Source organism: Malus sylvestris, chromosome 15, assembly GCF_916048215.2.
Source record: "Malus sylvestris chromosome 15, drMalSylv7.2, whole genome shotgun sequence".
Lineage (NCBI taxonomy): Eukaryota > Viridiplantae > Streptophyta > Magnoliopsida > Rosales > Rosaceae > Malus > Malus sylvestris.
Window position 1 is genome coordinate 2,588,589 of NC_062274.1, and position 19,431 is coordinate 2,608,019.

The 19,431-nt window shown below is 39.9% G+C and overlaps 1 protein-coding gene across 2 annotated transcripts; it reads left to right on the forward strand.

Moving 5' to 3' along the window:
- Positions 1-3,735: 3,735 nt before the first annotated feature.
- LOC126605654 (probable WRKY transcription factor 40) lies at positions 3,736-5,800 on the forward strand. 2 transcript variants are annotated; one of them, XM_050273068.1, is made up of 4 exons: positions 3,736-4,156; positions 4,497-4,853; positions 4,985-5,101; positions 5,173-5,800. In XM_050273068.1, exons 1-4 carry the CDS (start codon positions 4,073-4,075, stop codon positions 5,524-5,526), a joined length of 912 nt encoding a protein of 303 aa, XP_050129025.1. In that variant the 5' UTR covers positions 3,736-4,072; the 3' UTR covers positions 5,527-5,800. The 2 variants fall into 2 exon arrangements, with proteins under 2 accessions (XP_050129025.1, XP_050129026.1); XM_050273069.1 differs by having other exon boundaries at positions 3,737-4,156; positions 4,500-4,853.
- The last annotated feature ends 13,631 nt before the right edge of the window (positions 5,801-19,431 follow it).

Genomic DNA, 19,431 nt, shown 5'->3' on the forward strand with positions numbered 1-19,431 from the left:
TTAACTTTTTTTTAAAAAAAAAAAATTATGTAGACTATCCTAAATTAATTTTATGAACATTTTAACCTAAAAATATTTAAATTCCGATAAATTTTGAAAAATCACTAAATCAATACATGAAAATCATGATAAACCACATAAACTTAAAAAAAAAAAATTATTCTAGCCATTGGAAAAAAATATTTAAATTCCGATAAATTTTAAGATTATTCTAGCCATTGGATTTAAATTTGGACCGTTAGATCTTTTTTTTTACCGTTAGATTTGATTATATTCGATTTAAGCCGTTGGATTCAATAAATATATAAATATAAAAAAAAATTGAATGTAGACCGTTGGATTAACCAACGATCCAATTACCACCACCACCCGATAAAGAAAAGTAGCCGTTGGCTACAGGACATGGCCCACTTTTCACTCTCATATGTGGGTCCCAACAGCTTTTGTGGGCTAAATTTGTGACCTATATTTACCTTCTTTTTAAGTTTTCGGTTTTAGGTTTGGTTTAGGTTTTGGGTTGTAGTGGATTTGGGGGGGGGGAAAGGGGAAAATTTAGGTTATAAGCCACCATTGGAGATGGTCTTACAACCCCATCGATCAATCTGCTCTTGGAGAAGAATCAGCCGCCGTCGTCGTAGTCGTTGCCATGTTTATGTTCGACTGGTTCTACGACGTCCTTGCCTCCCTCAGGTTGTGGCAGAAGGAGGCCAATATTCTGTTTCTGGGCCTCGACAATGCCGACAAGATGACCCTCATCCACATGCTGAAGGACAAGGTTTGACTCTCTTTCTCTCCCTCCTTGAATCAAATAATACTCGGAAGAGTTCGAGAAATGCAGAGGAGATGATGGCTGACGTCGCCCAAATGTTAGCCTTGCGTCACATGCCCTTTGGGCTCTCGGGCTGGCAACTCCTGCTGGGCTTCTCCCTCGAGCCCGCTCAGGCTCCATTGCCAGCACACGCTGGACCAAGTTGCTTGGGCTTTCTAGCCATGTTTGAGAGCCGCCGAGCTATTGCCCATGGTGGAACTGCTCTAAAAGACCATAAACACCTGAAATTGATCATTGTGCTGTATAGTAATTAATCCAGAAACAGAGATAATCAACTTCGTTACGAGTTCAAATCATTGTAAATTAGCAAGTAATTATCACAAGATTTGCTTAACCGATCAACGTGCATGAGTCTCTGACTCTATGATAATTGAGTGGTGTGTATATAAACTAAATATTTCCGAGAAAAACTTGTGTCGGGTTTGACTTGCCATTGGACGAGAAATTTTTAGTTGTGACGGAAATACAAGTGGTACACCACGTGTTTTAATATGAGTGATGGGAAATTTTATTTTTTAAGTTATTAACATTTTAGCACACATATCCCACAATTTGTATAGTGACACGTGGTGTACCACTCCGTATACCGGTCACATTAAAAAATTCTTCCCACTAGACAATGATGAGTAGACTATTATCCAATATCGACTCAAAATGTGCCACTTAGTAAGCATTATCTACAATATTGATTATAGTTTAATATTTAATTTTTTTTTCATAATATATTTTTCTACTAAATAATTACACCTCTCATTTTTTTTTTCTCAATTCCTCCTCTCATTTTTCTTGTCAGATTTTCTTCCCAGCCGCGTATCGCCTCTTTTCTTTGAAAAATCTGAAAAAAAATAAGAACCCACCTTCTCTCACTTTTCATATCATGGAAACTAGAAGCAACCGATTTTGTCTTGTGTTTTTTTCAATTAAGTACATAAAAAGTTAATATAGATAAAGTAAGGTGTGAATGATTGTCTTGTCTAAGGCTGACCGTACCTAGTGCTTTGCTTATTAGTCGTTTACATTTGCTTTGGAAAGCGGTTCGGAAGTAGCTCTTATAAAAGGGGCACTTTCTTTCATTCCTTAAGGTTATCCTAATACACAAATCTTTTTTTATAAATGAACTGTTGATAATTATAGCAAAAAATACGGGGTGTTTATGCGACTGGTGTCCTTCTTTTGATCCTACGGAAAGAGAGAAGCTCCTCAAAAAACTACTGAATAGTAGGGGAAGGGGGATTTTATCATATGAACTTGGCTTGATTAACACACGAATCTCTAATATCCAACAAAGATGACACAAATTGAATCTACCATTTTCAAACAGTAATTTTCTCATAATTTGCTGTACAGAAATTCCTACATGATTCTATTGGTTCATTCAAAATGTATGTAGGCGATGATTTTATAGGGTGGTTGATTTTCTCAATCACAACACGGTTGATAGTTTCTTTGGTTCTAAAGTGAAATATTTTTTTCTCTCGTATTGATGCATATATTTCTAAAGAAATGCAAGGAAAGTAGTGGGGCAAATTGAGAAGGAAATGAAAATTATATAAAATATGGTAAAAATTATATTTAAACCTTACCACGTGGCAAGTTTTGAATGAATTGTAATGCCACTCAACATCGTTCAATGGCATACCAAGCTCTACACAAGTTTTTCTTTTCCCCATCCAAAATCAAATGTTATTTAGCACCTAGCAGTCAAACATTCAAGTTGCAATATAAAAACACGACGGAAAATATGTATATGGTTTAATTTTAACTATTCCCATATACTCACACTTAACCCTTTAATACTTTATTTTGTCTCAAATTATGTATGTACTCATCCTGTGTGTCTTATATATTTTATTTTATCAATTGAGTTGAAGAATACATTAGGTTCAGTCGTGGTAGGAGTTTTTGGTTTCATAGCCAATTTTTACATTTGAGATCTGAAACAACAAAAATCACAATGGCACGAAAAACTAGAAAACCTCGCCAATAGGGTGAAACCAAATATTGAAGAGAGTTTGACAAAAAAAAAAAAATATTGAAGAGAGAATTATTGAATCAAATACAAGATTCATCGTATAAATGTCCTAAGAAAGCTAAGCCATCATCAACTATATTTACTTTCTGAAAAATATGCCGGATAAATAATGATGATATGATCCATTCAATACCAAATATCTTTGATGATTGATCGAAGCTTGTATATATGTTGAAGGTAATAAATTATTTTACAATAATAAAAAGCAAAGCTTATGAATGATGCCAACATGGGAAGAAAATAATCATCTATCAAGAACTCATTGATCCATAACTGCATGCAACACACTTGGGTTATGTCGACTGCTACAAACGGTTAACTGGTCTTAAAAGGACCACGTGAAAATTATTGAAAAAGCTGCGGAGATATGAACAGATAAAAAGTCTAAGGTTGGTTGAAAGTTGGAAGGTACTCTAAGCTAACACACAAGTGCCCGACAATTTCAAAACCGTGTTGTGCCTTCCTGATCATATCATGCGCGTGTAAGCTGTGGCTTTCTTGAAATCTCGATCAGTCAACATTGAAAAACAAGACCAAACCAAACCTAATTAAGCAGCTTTATACAAAAGTTTAAAACCGGCTACTCTACCTTCTATAGTAATTCTTTGGTATATTTATAATATAGTTATGTGACGTTGTTATTTCACTTAATTTTTATTTTATAATTTTTATTAATACACTTTAGCAATAAAATATGTTTATGTTGTGTAATTTTATTACAACACGTAAAATAATAAATCACGCAACTTGTATTTCATGTAGCCATAAAAATTTCTCCATATTTACAACTAGTTACAAGGAAGGAGTGCTAAACATGCCGACTTATATATATATATATATATATATATCTTATCTAGCAAAGTCGGAGCCTTGACCTTGACCATAAGAATTTCAAGACCGACATGGCAACATGGCTTTTATAGCGTTTTCCTGCTTACTCCTTCATCCCCATCTGTCTATATAAAATATCAATTTCTAGACAGATAAATCATGAAGTGACAAATGTTAAGAAAATACCTTGAATGTCTTCTCTCTCTCTTCTTGCTATTTCCTCCCTCTTTCATTTCCTGCAGCATATTCTTATTGATAGTACTGTCTTTGCCCTCCTTATGGTATCAGCTATATATATGCATTGCACAGCGCCTGAGTCCTGAAAATTCAGAAAGATTATTTGCTTCTACTAATTCCAAGCCTTTTGATCTTCATCAACAATGGACTCAACGTGGGTGAACACTTCTCTCGGCCTTAATCTTGTTCCGTTCTGCAGTGCCGATGATCATCAAGCTCCTGCCACTGTAAGTAGTATTATGAATTCAAGCTTTTTGTTGTCGTTGTTGTTGCTGTTGTTAATATCATTCTTTGATGCCTTGCTCTGGGTTTGATGCCTTGTTTCTGGATGCCTTGTTTCTGTTGTTAATATCATTTTTTGCACATCCCTTTACTTTACCTTATGCATAACCCGCTTAATTTTGGCCATTAATTTCGCTTTAATTAATTTGTTCAATCCAATAATTAGAAAAAAAGAGAGTGAGGGAGGTGAGAAAACGTGTGCAGAAATCATTTTCCTAATACCATTTATCACCATTAATTAATGACGAAACTAATTAAATTGGTCTTCTAAATTTGATGTTGTAGCAGGTAGCTAGTCATCATGACGTGTTGGCTGAAGAGTTGAATAGGATAAGTGTGGAGAACAAGAAGCTGACTGAGATGCTAACTGCCCTCTGCGAGAATTACAACACCTTGCAATCCCATGTGAGAGAATTGATGATCACCAAGCAGCAGCAAAACAACTCATCTGATATTTATAGGAAGCGAAAGGCAGGCAGTGAAGACTACAACAACGTGATTGGATTAATTAGTCCCGGGACTAATACTGACACCAGCTCCTTCAGTGATGATCAAGAGTACTCATGCAAGAAGCCAAGGGAGCACGCCAACTTAAAGATTTCTAGGGTTTATGTTCGCACCGATGCATCCGATACACGCCTGGTAATTAAGTCCTATTTATCAAATTAACCCTATCCCACTGCTCCACTGCATCACTTGAGATTTCTAGGGTTATTTTTCTTCATATACTATGGACTTCCATTAAAAATTTATTTGATTTTGATTTAATGCAGATTGTGAAGGATGGATACCAATGGAGAAAATATGGTCAGAAGGTCACAAGAGATAACCCGTCACCTAGGGCTTACTACAAGTGTTCCTTTGCCCCAAGTTGCCCAGTTAAAAAGAAGGTATCTACTAGAGATCATAGTTTTAGTTCAAAACATGAGATTATATACTGATATTCTTACTAAAATCTCAGGTGCAAAAAAGTGCTGAAAATCCATGCGTACTGGTAGCTACATATGAAGGTGAACACAACCACATGCACCCTGAAAGCCGAGCTGAAGTTACACTGATAGCCCCAGTATCTCCAAACCAGAATCAGCCTCCAATTTCCGTTTCACCATCCATGGCAAAGAGATCTGCACCTCCAACTTTTTCATGTGACATTAACCAGATAAGTCCCAATACTACTATGTGCCCCCAAGAAACTGAAGCTGCGGCGTTCCAACAGTTTTTGGTACAACAAATGGCTTCTTCCTTGACCCAAGATCCCAATTTCACATCTGCTCTTGCTGCTGCCATTTCAGGAAGAATTTCAGACCACTCATGATCCGAAAATGGTGAAAAGTGAAAAACCCTAATTAGAGTTACCTTGTTATCACTTAGAGAGAGAGAGAGAGTGAGAGTGAGAGAGTCATGTGGTTTCCCCCCTTCTATTTATTATTTACATCACATATTATTTGAGAGTGAGAGTAAGGATGTAAATAGTTACCAATTATTCACTCACATGTATGTGATTAGTATGAGAATCCGAAGAGTCGTCACATATCAAAAAGTTAATGAATCTTGCATAAACTTATGATCTAGTTCCAATTGGTTTTGAAGTTGAAGGCGTGTGAGGATTTGAAGAGTTGTTCTTAAAGTTAATGCACCTAGCAGGGGCAACTACCCACATACGACAAATTGGTTTTCGAAAACCTCAACTTCCTTCAGTGCTCTAAAAATGTATTGTTCATCACATATGGATAAAGTTAACTTCCAGATAAGCTGGATCTAGACTTTTATTGAAGCACACTTGTACTAAGTAGTGTATGGATTCTTTACACATATTGAATTGGAATTGCAAACTATTGAACTAAACATGGTAAATACCAATAATATATGATAATATTTGGGAATTTCTTATATATTTATTAATCTCCAAAGTGGAGTATATATAGGAGTTACAATTGGTATTACATATGTACTTCACCAATGTGGGACAATAAACTACTATTTACATTTTAACTAATGTATAACTCGCAACACTCCCCCTCAAGTTGGTGCAAAGATGTCATGCATGCCCAACTTGTCAAGCGAGTCGGAAAACGCACTATTAGACACAGCCTTAGTAAGAGCATCAGCCAGTTGATCTTCAGATCTCACAAACGGAAACATAATAATTCCAGCATCCAATTTTTCCTTAATGAAATGTCGATCAATCTCCACATGTTTTGTTCGATCATGTTGCACTGGATTCTGAGCAATCTCAATAGCAGCCTTGTTATCACAATGAAGTTTCATAGCACCTTTGTGTTTAAACCCAAGATCTCTCAACAATTTTTCCAACCACAACAACTCACATACACCATGAGACATACCACGAAACTCAGCTTCTGCACTTGACCTAGCCACCACTTTTTGTTTCTTGCTTCTCCAAGTAACTAAATTACCACCCACAAACATAAAGTATCCAGATGTAGATCGTCGATCAGTGATAGAACCAGCCCAATCTGCATCTGTGTACCCTTCGACATTCAAATGATCATTCTTGGAGAAAACCAGGCCTCTGCCAGGAGCCATCTTCAAGTACCTCAAAATACGAGTTACTGCATCCATATGAGTTTCACTAGGTGAGTGCATAAATTGACTTACCACACTAACTGCATAAGCAATGTCAGGGCGAGTGTGAGACAAATAAATTAATCTCCCCACAAGCCTCTGATACCGTTCCTTATGAGTTGGAACTTGATCTGGAAATAAGCCCAGACGATGATTCTGCTCAATCGGAGTATCAACAGGTTTGCAATCTAACATACCTGTTTCAGCTAACAAATCAAGAACATACTTCATTTGAGATAGAAAAATACCATGCTTGGATCGTGCAACCTCGATTCCAAGAAAATACTTCAATTCACCCAAATCTTTCATCTCAAACTCAGTAGCTAGGTACTTTTGAAGGTGATGTATCTCCTTTTGATCATCACCAGTCACTATCATGTCATCAACATAAATAATCAATGCAGTTAGCTTACCATTTTGTCGCTTTAGAAACAAAGTATGATCTGAATGACTCTGGATATACCCAAACTTCTTCATTGAACTTGTAAACCTCCCAAACCATGCTCTAGGAGATTGTTTCAAACCATACAAGGCCTTTCGTAACCTGCATACAATACCTTTTCCGGGAGATGTTCCAATACCAGGTGGGAGATCCATATACACTTCCTCCTTAAGATCACCATGAAGGAAAGCATTCTTAACATCAAACTGCAACAGAGGCCAATCCTGGTTTGCTGCCAAGGACAGAAGAACACGCACAGTATTAAGTTTGGCAACAGGAGCAAAGGTCTCCTGATAGTCCACCCCATAGGTTTGAGTATAACCCTTAGCAACTAATCTGGCTTTATACCGATCAATAGAACCATCTGCTTTGTGCTTAATAGTAAACACCCATCTACATCCAACGGCTTTCTTCCCGTTTGGTAACAGAATCAAATCCCAAGTAGAATTCTTTTCCAAAGCTTCCATCTCAACTTTCATAGCATTAACCCACTTAGGGTCAGACAAAGCATCCTGCAATTTTGTTGGAATTGATACACTAGATAGCTGACATATGTAAGATGCATATGGTTGGGACAAACGATGAGAAGACACATAATTGTTGATAGGATATTTGGCTTTGGCATGCATATCAGGCTCATATTGTACTTTAGGTTTTCCACGATTAGCTCGTGGAGGCAACTGATAAGTAGAAGAATCGTCAGAATTTACCTCATGTATGCCACCATCTTGTACCAAACAGTTAGAAGAATCATCACTGGACGAACCATCATCAGGCAACTCGTTAGACATATCAGCAGCAGGCAACCGATCATCAGAAGGTAATTCATCAGATATATCCGCAGCAGGCAACCGATCATCATCTGTAGCCGACTGATTAGTATCACGTAAAATAATAGGTTCTGTTCCCAACTCTGTCTGTAACACATCATTCATATCATCTCTTCGAATCTGCACTTCACTCCCCCTCTCCCCCTGAAGTGGAGAGTCGGAAGAGGGCTTCACAAAATACGAAACTTCTTCATGGAAGGTGACATCCATGGTAATATAAGTTTTTTGAGTCGGAGGATGATAACACTTATAGCCTTTTTTATTGTTAGCATACCCAATAAAGACACACCGGAGAGCACATGCATCAAGTTTACTCCGCTGATGAGAGTAGACATGCACATACGCAATACACCCGAACACTTTCGGAGGAAGCTTTGAGACATAAACAAGAGAAACATGTTTTTGTAGCACATCAAACGGTGTCTGGAAATCAAGAACCCGACTTGGAACACGATTGATCAAATACACAGCAGCCAAAACAGCATGACCCCACAAATGATTAGGAACACATTTATCTAACATCAAGGAGCGAGCAACCTCCATTATTTGACGATTCTTCCGTTCGGACACACCATTTTGTTGGGGTGTAAACGGAGTAGTCGTTTGGTGAATAATACCATGATCACGGAAAAAACATGCCAAAGTGTGATTCACATATTCTCATCCGTTATCAGACCTGAAGACCTTAACTTTGGTCTGAAACTGAGTAGATACCATTGTACAAAATTCTTGAAGAAGTAACGGAACATCACTCTTATTTTTCATCAAGAACACCCAAGTTACCCGAGTACAATCATCAATAAAAGTAACAAACCAACGGAATCCATTAGAAGTAACTTTTGCAGGACCCCACACATCAGAATGTATCAAATCAAATGGTAAAGTAGATTTAGAATCACTTACAGGAAAGGAAGCACGATGACTCTTAGCCATGACACATGTTTCACACTTGAACTCTGAATCACTACAAGTGCGAAACAAAGAAGGAAATAGATGCTTCATATAACTGAATGATGGATGTCCTAATCGTCGATGCCACAACCAAATTTGATGTCTGTTATCCACTTTAGCACTTAAAACTTGATGATTATTTGAACCGGAAACAACAGTATCCTCCATAGTCAAGATGTACAAACCCCTTATCCTTTTACCATAACCAATTATCTTCTGAGTTTGAATATCTCGAAAATAACAATACGTAGGATAGAAGTGAGCAGAACAATATAAAGTATCAAGAAGTTTTCCTACCGACAAAAGATTGCACTTAACATCAGGAACAAGTAAAGCACGGACCAGTGATAAGGTTGGAGTCAAAGAGATAGTGCCTTCACCCTTCACAGGGGAAAGTGCTCCATTTGCACTAGTAATATACGGATCACGTACATAATCACATAACTCATCAAACACTCTAGGGTCACTCGTCACATGATCAGTGGCCCCAGTATCAATTATCCATTTATTTGTTCCACCAAGATGCATAACAACACTATGATTATATTGGGCCATTGAACAAAATCACGAACAATAAAGGCACAAAAGATACGCAGCGGAATGAAAACAATTTACCAGAGTGCTGTAGCAATTACTGTTCACGGCCTGTAGCAAATACCATTCACGGACTGTAGCAATCACTGTTCACGCACTGTAGAAGACCACTGTTCACGGCACTGTAGCACGACACTTTTTTTTTTTTTTTTTTTTTTTCTCACGCGGAGGAAATCACGAAAAATGTGGGTACAAAATTTAAAGCACACAGGTCACCAAGAGCGAACTGCTCTGATGCCATATTGAACTAAACATGGTAAATACCAATAATATATGATAATATTTGGGAATTTCTTATATATTTATTAATCTCCAAAGTGGAGTATATATAGGAGTTACAATTGGTATTACATATGTACTTCACCAATGTGGGACAATAAACTACTATTTACATTTTAACTAATGTATAACTCGCAACACAAACATTTAAAGAAAGAATATACATCAACGATGATTCAACATGTAGGGGGTTCACTTGTGGGAATAATTAATATCACAAACACCACTGTTTCCGCTTACAAAGATCAACAGAAATCAAACAGAAATTGCAAAGAAAAATACAGAAATCCAAATTATAAGATTTTATACGGAACGACTTGAAGGTGCTGGTTGTACCAGGGAAAAAAAAAGTTTAATAATATTAAGGCCGGAATATTGGACAAAACGAATTCAAAGCAACCATTTAATAAGTTAATAGCTTACAGGGATAAGAAAACAGTACATGATCAACATCGTGGACAGGATAGGATAAAAAATGGGCTTCAAAAATTTCTTCAAAAGTTTAACTAGTGGAATATATAGTCGTACGTGATGCAGCCGTATAAATTGACTAATTAAAGAACTACTACTGCATACTCTTCAATTTTTATTTTTTATATAACAAAATAAAATCATAAATGCTAAAGAGACTCTCTAAAAGTTGGACATTTTATGAACTTTCTATCACCTCATAGTCTAATATTAATTTCATTGTCAACATTATAAAAAGTTGTGCAAAAAACATGAGGTAACAAAGAACCCATGAAGAACCTCACTTTTGAGATAGTCTCTTTAGCATTTATCTAAAATTCAACATGTAATTTTGTTGTTGTTAGAATTCATGAAATTAATACCGCTAATTGTTTTGGTTTTTTTATTTTATTGTTTCTTTACAAAAAATGGATAATGGAGGAAGAGGGTTTCGAAGTTAGAATACAAAAGTCAATAGGCTTAATTAACTGATTGCTACTAGCCCTTTTGCAAGGGAGTATTTTTGCTCACCACCATAAACTATGGTGCATGCTCACCATACACCTAACCAATTGACACGTGTCATTTCCCTTAATTATGGTTAATTTTTTTCAAAATTGAAAAACTAACATTTAATGTGAAAGTTAATTAGAGTTAGGTGAAATGACATGTGTTAATTGATTAGGTGTATGATGAGCATACCCCATAATTATTATGGTGAGCAAAAATGGTCCGCTTTTGCAATCAATCAATTAGCAAGGTAAGAAAGTCTTTGGAGTGCAACTAATGATACGTGTCTCGTATTGGCGTCTAGGTCTTATTTATTTATGACCAGAGAAAGTCTTCACACGTGGAAACGATTTGTAGTTTGTAGTGGAGCTTTTCTGTAGTAACTGGGGTACGAGTACCTGTCCCAACTCTCCCAAGTGGTCGTTTGGCACTAGCTAGTACGTACCCCACTAGCATGTGATATGATATTGTAGAGTAAAAAATAATCACAAAGCGACACATGAATTTTTGAACAAAAGATGATAAAAATATCTTTGAGGTACAACGGAATTCCTACGCGTGAACATCGATCAATCATCCTTCAACCAAATCAAAAGTGTCCAAAATAGGTAACAAATTCAAAGGTATTTCATCCATCCTCATCCTATATTTTCCACAATGTAATTATTTCATAACTTTCAAAACATCTCATATAAATTACATAACCCCCAAAATATTTATTCCAAAAATGTGTTGATTAAACAATTAATGAATTAATTACCTAATTAATCTATTAAATCACACATTAAACCATAAGTTACACCCTATCCCTATAAATAGGCTCCCATTTTCACCAAAAGATCATTCCAACACACTTGCAAAATTCCCAATACTCTCCAAACACTTTTCTCTCTAAATTCTAACTTTGGCATTAGAGGTTCTTCGGCCAAAGCCCCCCATTCATCGTGGGCGAGTGAGGCTCTTGGCCTTGACCCTAAGGTGTTAATTGTTTTGTAGGTGCAATTTTGTCCAAGATCAAGGAGGAAGAAATTTGCATCCACAAATTGATGCTTTCATTAAAAGAAGAAATCCACACTCGTAGAAGACTCTTGAATAAAAAAAAGTTTTTCTCTATTTTCTAGTCTACTTGTATTTTTTCGTATGTTCTTATTATTACAATTTTTTATTTGTAAAGATTCTTTGATAAAACGTAAAAGAAGAATACAATGGCTAGAAAATTAGAAAATTCCACAAGTGAAAAATTCAATATTCAAGAAATGGGACCACGGCGATCCACAAGGCTAAATGTGATCATATGAGCGGCACCATCGCTACGGGGCTCCACCATGGCAACCACCGCAATGGCCACCACGGTCACCACTACTCGCGGCGAGGTCCATGGCACCGCTACCACGGCCCGAGCCGTGTCATCCAAGGCTCACGGCACCAAGGCCACGGCCCAAGCCATGTCACTCCAAGCCTAACGCGAACTCAATGTATTGCCAAGCCAAGCCCAAGCCTCGCACCCATGTGCATCACACTCTGAGTAGCCTGCTCCCGTCGAACAGCCCACTTTCGTGGCCTAGCCTGCTCATGCTGAGCAACCCACTCTGGCGGCCCAGCTTGCTCCTGCCGAGCAGCCCACTTTCACGGCCCAGCCTGCTTCTGCCGAGCAGCCCATTCTCATGGCCCAACCTGTTCCAATAGCCCAACCTGCTTCTGCATCCAAGTCTACTCTGGTGGCCCAACCTGTTTCCGCGGCCAAGTCTGCTCATGTGGTCTTCCAAGTAGCCAAAATCGATCCAAGATTAGTTCAACCGTCCCGGTTATAAATTTCCGGACCGATGATCGAACTGGGAGCAATTTCACCACAACTTTCTTTGGATTTGACATTTTCCAACTCAAATCTCGCACCCGAAGTCTACCACACTTCCACTGCTCAAGGAGACGCATTCCTTCCAAGCTATTCCAACCCAAATGGAGAACAACACTTGTCTCGACAAGTCATAGAGTTGATGAGCGCCCTTGCACATCAGACGACCTTGGTGAACCAGATCTTGCAGCGCACCGAGATGCAACGTGCCTCAGACGAGGTGTCTTGAAGTAGGACAATGGCAGACAAAGAACCTCTCCAGGAGCGTCCCGGCAAGCAGCCACGAACCGAGCGTTCATGCAGTGTACACTCCCGATTGGGCCCCTGAGATAGTGTATACTCTCGTCTTAAAGTGTAGAGGAGCGTGCACTCTCGACTAGGCCCACAGACGAGCATACATTCACAGGTAGGGTTACACTATAATAGTCAACATGAGCAACCTTCCAGGCGAAATGTTCATTGGCGACTAAGCCTACAAAAAACATCATCCACCTCACATTGGAGTAGGCAACACGACGGACGGAAAGAAGCAGTCACTCAATACAGCTCAAGTTCAATCGACAGCCTGCGAAGAACTCGCTCACCTACTAGGAACGCGTTACACGCACCGCATCTGGGGTATAGACGAGCCAAACACGTGGAAGAGCAGCCTAGACCAGCAAGTCACGGTTAGAGGCAGCCGAGAGCTCCACTACCTCAACAAAGGCAAATTAAAAAAGAAGTAGAGAGACTTTGGACCAAGTGATTGCATAATTTCCAATGCAACGAAGTCACTGACGAGGCACTACGACGGAACATGACCAACATAAGCAGGTCATCCTTCACGGACGAGATCAAGCAGGTAGAGCATCCACGCGAGTTCAACATGCCACATTTCACATCTTTCAAAGGGGATGAAAACCCGGATAGACACCTAAAGCAATACTGAAGCGCAATGATCCTCTATCGAAACAACGACGATCTTATGTGCAAGATATTCGCCATCATTCTACAAGGCGAGGCGCAAGATTGGTTCTACACCCTGCCTCTACAATCCATCTTAAATTTCGACGAACTTTCTTTGGTTTTCACCAAAGAATATTCATCATGTCGCTCGATCAAAAAGAAGTCCGACCATTTGTTCGACGTCAAGAAGAACCCAAATGAGTCGTTTCGTGACTATGTGAGGAGGTTAAAAGTAGAGAAGGCAAGGAAAGTCGGATGCAAAGCTAGAGCAGCCTTCCAAAAAAGACTTCCAGCAAACCACCCACTATTAGGAAAACTGATAATGAAAGAAGATTTAACTCTGGCAAACTTTTTTGTTTTGGCAGAAAAGCATGCACTTTGGGATGAAGTTTGCCGATACCCATTCAAGGAAAATCTAAGCGATCTTGAATATGAAGTTCCCCACTACTCTAAAGAAGATTCAAAGTCTGACTGGACGAGCAGCCTCATCTGAAGCCGCAATTAGCTCTACCATCATACGAGAAGAGTTAGAGGCCCGACTACCTTCATCTTCATGACGTACTATTCCGCTTAATCTAGACACGCGACTATAAAGGTGTAGACCCTTGCGGATGCAAAGTTTTCCGACGAACGCAACAACTCGGTCCAAAAGACAAGCCAAGAGTAGACGAACACTGGAAGGACACACTCGGAAGTAAGTTTTGTCCTCGTCACCTTAAAAGATTCTACATAGTAGCAACATGTACGGCAGTCGAGTACCACCTTCTGCTGCGCACCACACGGCCTTAGTCAACCCTTGCTCGATGATTCAACTCTAAAGTGGCCCAATACCGGCAGTAGAGCATCTCCTGCTGAGTATGACATGGCCCCAGCTCTACGGCTCCCTACCACGCATTTATGATGCAACAGAGTGGCCCAACGATGCCTCGGAAGTAGTCGAACACACTATTACCGCGCCTGCTCCACCCGATGAAGACTTCTGACATTTGCATGTCAACGGCGCATCCAACTACAAAGGTTCAGGAGCAGACGTGGTCCTTGTCACCCCAGACGGTTCGATGCCCGAACATGCGATCATTCTAGGTTTCAAAGCATCTAACAACAAAGGAGAGTACGAAGCCTCACTAGCAGGCCTTCGAATGACAAAAGACTTGGCGGTGAAAAAGCTTTCAATTTATTCTGATTCCCAGCTAATTACCAGCCAGACTACTAGGGGCAAAGACATGATGATCGTGGCAACGGACTATTTCACCAAATATGTAGAAGCAAAGCCCATGACGATCACGATTCAAACGGACACAAATTGCTTCATATGGAGGAACATCATTTGTCGATTTGGCATCCCTTAATCCATCGTCACCGACAACAGCCCGCAATTCATGGGCAAAGATTTGGCGAAGTTCTTCAAAAAATATGGCATCAAGTAGCACATGTCTACGCCAAGATATTCTCAATGTAATAGGCGGGCCAAAGCATCCACTAAGATGATCCTCGACTACCACAAGAAATCCCCCACCAGTAAGAAAATAAAATGGCCAGACGAACTCCCTAGATGTCTATGGGCATATCGCACCACCAAAAAATGAGCAACTGAAAGAAGATGGCCACAAACTTAAATCTGGCAAAGGAAAAGTGCGAGCAGACTATCACCCACATCGCAACTTAGGAGCAGCAGTTCCTCTCCAGCTACAACAAAATGGCCAAGATCCGGCAGTTCCAGCCCGGAGTTCTAGTCCTAAGAAAAGCCTTCATCACTGCCCGCAGAGAAGGTTCAAAAAAGATGGATCTTATATAGGAAGGTCTGTACAAGATTAACAGAGTAGGCGGCAAGAGTAATTACACCCTCGCCACCATGAAACAATAAAAAGATCGAAAAGTGGTGAAGCGCATACAATCTGAAAAAGTACCATATGTGACATCCCACTACATTAAAGCTCAAAGACTCAAGAAGCTCGACGGGCACCACCTCACAAGCCGAGGACTATCCAGTTGTTATGCAGTTCTTACCTTACAGCTAAGTTCTCGTTCATTTCACTCGTTTTTCAATAAGGAATTCAAAAGTAATCACAACTTGGCTCAGCTGCATGCTTACAACAACTAATCACTCCAACACTTCAAAAGAATACTGCGCCCTTCTTAGAGACTCATCGCAGGAATTGCGCCCCTTGAGGGACCAACCATGCTTTCCAGTGCAATAGGGTAAACTAATTGCTCTCCAGTGTGAGAGGGTAAACCAATTCCCTGACACCCATATGTGTCAGCTCTAAAAAACAAGAGGATAAACTTTACACACTGAATATCCAGACGTGGATGAGCCTGGATGCCCTAGTATAACTAGATGCACGATGGCTTGCACAAGGATTCCTAAAAGTAGCCACAATGGTCTTTTTCAAGGCTTAGCTAACTGAAAGATTTTGGGTCTCTTGGCCTAATCCGCAGGGAACCGGGCCTTAGAGACAGAGAGGGTACATTATGCAATACGCCCTACAGACGGTTGTCCTGGAACCCTGAAGCTGCTACCGAGTGCACTAAGGTAGCTTACGGTTTCAGGAAGATTGCATACAGCTTGCCATTCGAACAGTAAAACCGCGCTAGACTTATATAACTGCACATTCTTGTGAAATGTTAAACAAGCTAGCGTGCATATATGAAGTTTTATCCACAACCGACATGTTACGTAGTCGATAAGCTTCACCTCTGCCAAGCGCACAACAACCTACACCAAGTTCTAAAGTGTTATGATACTCACTACGCAACTTACGAAATTGGAAAAAGCCAAGGTTAATAGCCTAGTGGTTACGCAGACTTGTCTGCTTCTGTAAGTAAGGCATCCGACTGCTAACCCTATGGCTAACAACTTGGCAAAGTTCTACACCAACACCTACGACTGCATAGGCTACGCGACCTTGTCTGCTAATAAAAAAAGTAGCATGTCCGCCACTGGTCTATCAAGTCTAAAGGTTAGGGCATGAACAAAAGAATCGAAGATGAAGAAAAGCGAAAGAATCATGTTTATAAACAATTAGCAAAGGCCGAAGAAGTTCAAGCAAAACAAGAGCTACAAGGAAAAACAAATAAAATCCTAAAAGCTACCTAGAAGACTACAGCAGCTTGGACATCCCACATCTACTCGGTCGCCACACCTTCAGCAGCTGCGACGCTCTTAGCAGCGGCATCATCCGGCGCTTCTCCTCCAGCTGCCCCAACCTGGGCATTAACTTCTCCAACTACTTCACCAATGGAAGCCTCAAAAGTAAAAGCAAGCAAGTCTTATAAAGAAATAGATAAGGTCTCGAAACCTCAAGCCCATCATTCTCACCCTTCAGCTGCTCATTCTTCTTAAGCAGACCAACACGGACGCACTGCAGCTTATCTACTTCCTTATTTGAATTTTTGTTGATCTTCAGTACACCTTGAAGTTCCAACACTTAGGGTTCAAGCCTATCAACGACCTTGAAGTGGATCACTTGATTATAAGCAGCAATTGACTCTTCATCCTTTGCATAAGTAGTGAAACAAAGCTCAGAAACTGCAAACTCAAGATCTTGAATATAAGAGAAGTGGGGGCAGAAATATTAGACCCCTTCAAAGCAATAAGCTCATAATCCACCCTCTTGATCTCATCGGCTGAGGAATAAGCTTCAACTGCCATAGTCTTCGCCACCTCCTTGGCAGCCTTGCTATATATGCATCATAGCAAGCAGAGCAGTCCTTCTATATTAGGTCGTATGTTTCACAAAGGAACTTGGGCAAACCAAACGTCTATGTCTTCAAGCAGATCTAGTTTAAAAAACACACAGATCTCAGCAGCCTTCCCAGAAGCAGGTTTAGTGGATTTCTCACAGCTGCCCACGTGAGCAGTCTCTTCTTTCCAAGCAGATGAATCAGTCTCAGCAGCAAATGAAGTGGGCTTTGGTGCCACTTTAGCAGCAGAGTCCACCTTATCGCTATTCATAATAGCAAGCATCTCCAAAGATGAACCAGACTTAGCTCCCAACAGACATCTTGGTATAGACTTCGACACTGGGGGTATGACAGGACCTTTACGCTGAGCAATCATATCAGCAATCGTACTAGCCATTCTCGACATGGCAGGCGCCATAGGTTCAGATCTAGTAGCCTAATTTTTTTTCTTCCCATTGGAAGAAGTTATGTCAATCACAAGCGTCACGGCGGCAGGAAGCGCAGCGGAGGAAGTCTTCAATTTTTCTCGACCGGCATCTCTTGAACAGGCGAGGAAGATCTATTCTTTCCATCTTCATTCATAGTAGGCTCCACGACAGCGATTAGACGAGCCAATGCATTCACCTTGATCTTCTTTACCTCCTCTTTCGGGAGTATCCCACCTTTCTCTCGGCAAAAAGAACTAAGCAGCCAACGCCATTCACGATACTCAGCAGATGAGCTCAACCCAGCATTCTAGCCGGCATGAGGCATGCATGTCCAACATTCCAGCAACCCATGAGGCCCACTACCTCTTCATTTCTTTCATTCTCCAGCCTGGCCCGAGTAAGGTCCAAGAGCCCAAGGGACATAAGCCATGTGACTCACCTAGCACTGCGCCCCAGCACCACAATCCGCTGCCCCCGCCGCACAAGTTGCCCTTGGGTGTAGCCAAGCCTAATAGCCCAAGCAGTGGCCCCTGCCACGACGCCTCATCGGCCCATACCGAGCCGACTCCTGGCCCCTGCCAGCCGACGTGCTGCACCATCCCGACGGCTGCCCCGCAATAACACTATCCAACAAGAAGACAAGAAAAAATTAAATTTTTCTTACATTGGTGCGGCACGGAGAAAACAAAGAATCAACGAAAGACAGTCATTTGCACGGGCAAGATGTAGAAAATTGCTAGAAGAGGAGGAACAAATATCCTCTAAGCTCTCTCTCTCTTGTATGGTAGAATAAATCGCTCTCCAAAGTTGATTTAATAACCCACTTAAGGTGGACTTAAATAGGCTTGGAGAGAAATTTATTTCCCTTTCCTAGAAGAACCTAATTTCCTATTAAAGAGAGAATCTACACCAAAATAAGAAGCAATCCTACGTTTCATAAAGCAATATGATCTCTACACCTGCTGCATTTTCCTACGAGCATCCCAACAGGTGTGGGGGCATTTGTGGAGCAAAAAATAATCACAAGACGACACATGGATTTTTGGACAAAAGAGGACAAAAATACCCTTGAGGTACAACAAGATTCCTACGCGCGAGCAGCGGCCAATCATCCTTCAACCAAATCAAAAGTGCTCAAAATAGGTAACAAATTCAAAGGTATTTCATCCATCCTCATCCTATATTTTCAACAAGGTAATTATTTCATAACCTTCAAAACATTCCATAAATTACATAACCCCCAAAATATTTATTCCAAAAATATGTTGATTAACCAATTAATGGATTAATTACCTAATTAATCCATTAAATCACACATTAAACCATAAGTTACACCCTATCCCTATAAATAGGCTCCAATTTTCACCAAAAGATCATTCCAACACACTTGCAAAATTCCTAATACTCTCCAAACACTTTTCTCTATAAATTCTAACTTTGGCATCATAGGTTCTTCGGCCAAAGCCCCCCCCCCCATTCATCGTGGGCATGTGAGGCTCTTGACCTTGACCCTAAGGTGTTAATTGTTTTATAGGTGCAATTTTGTTCAAGATCAAGGAGAAAGAAATTTGCATCTACATATATTTTTCTTAAAGAATAAAGAAAAAATATTTTTTTTATAGCACAAAGATGTGATCTTCATACCATTACTCTTATTTATGTAAATAAT

What these genes read in the sequence shown, in the direction of transcription:
- LOC126605654 (XM_050273068.1), top strand. Translation starts at nt 4,073, where the DNA reads ATGGACTCAACGTGGGTGAACACTTCTCTCGGCCTTAATCTTGTTCCG. An exon ending in ATGCATCCGATACACGCCTG is followed by an intron (nt 4,854 to 4,984) that starts GTAATTAAGTCC and finishes GATTTAATGCAG; the next exon opens with ATTGTGAAGGATGGATACCA. An exon ending in GTTGCCCAGTTAAAAAGAAG is followed by an intron (nt 5,102 to 5,172) that starts GTATCTACTAGA and finishes CTAAAATCTCAG; the next exon opens with GTGCAAAAAAGTGCTGAAAA.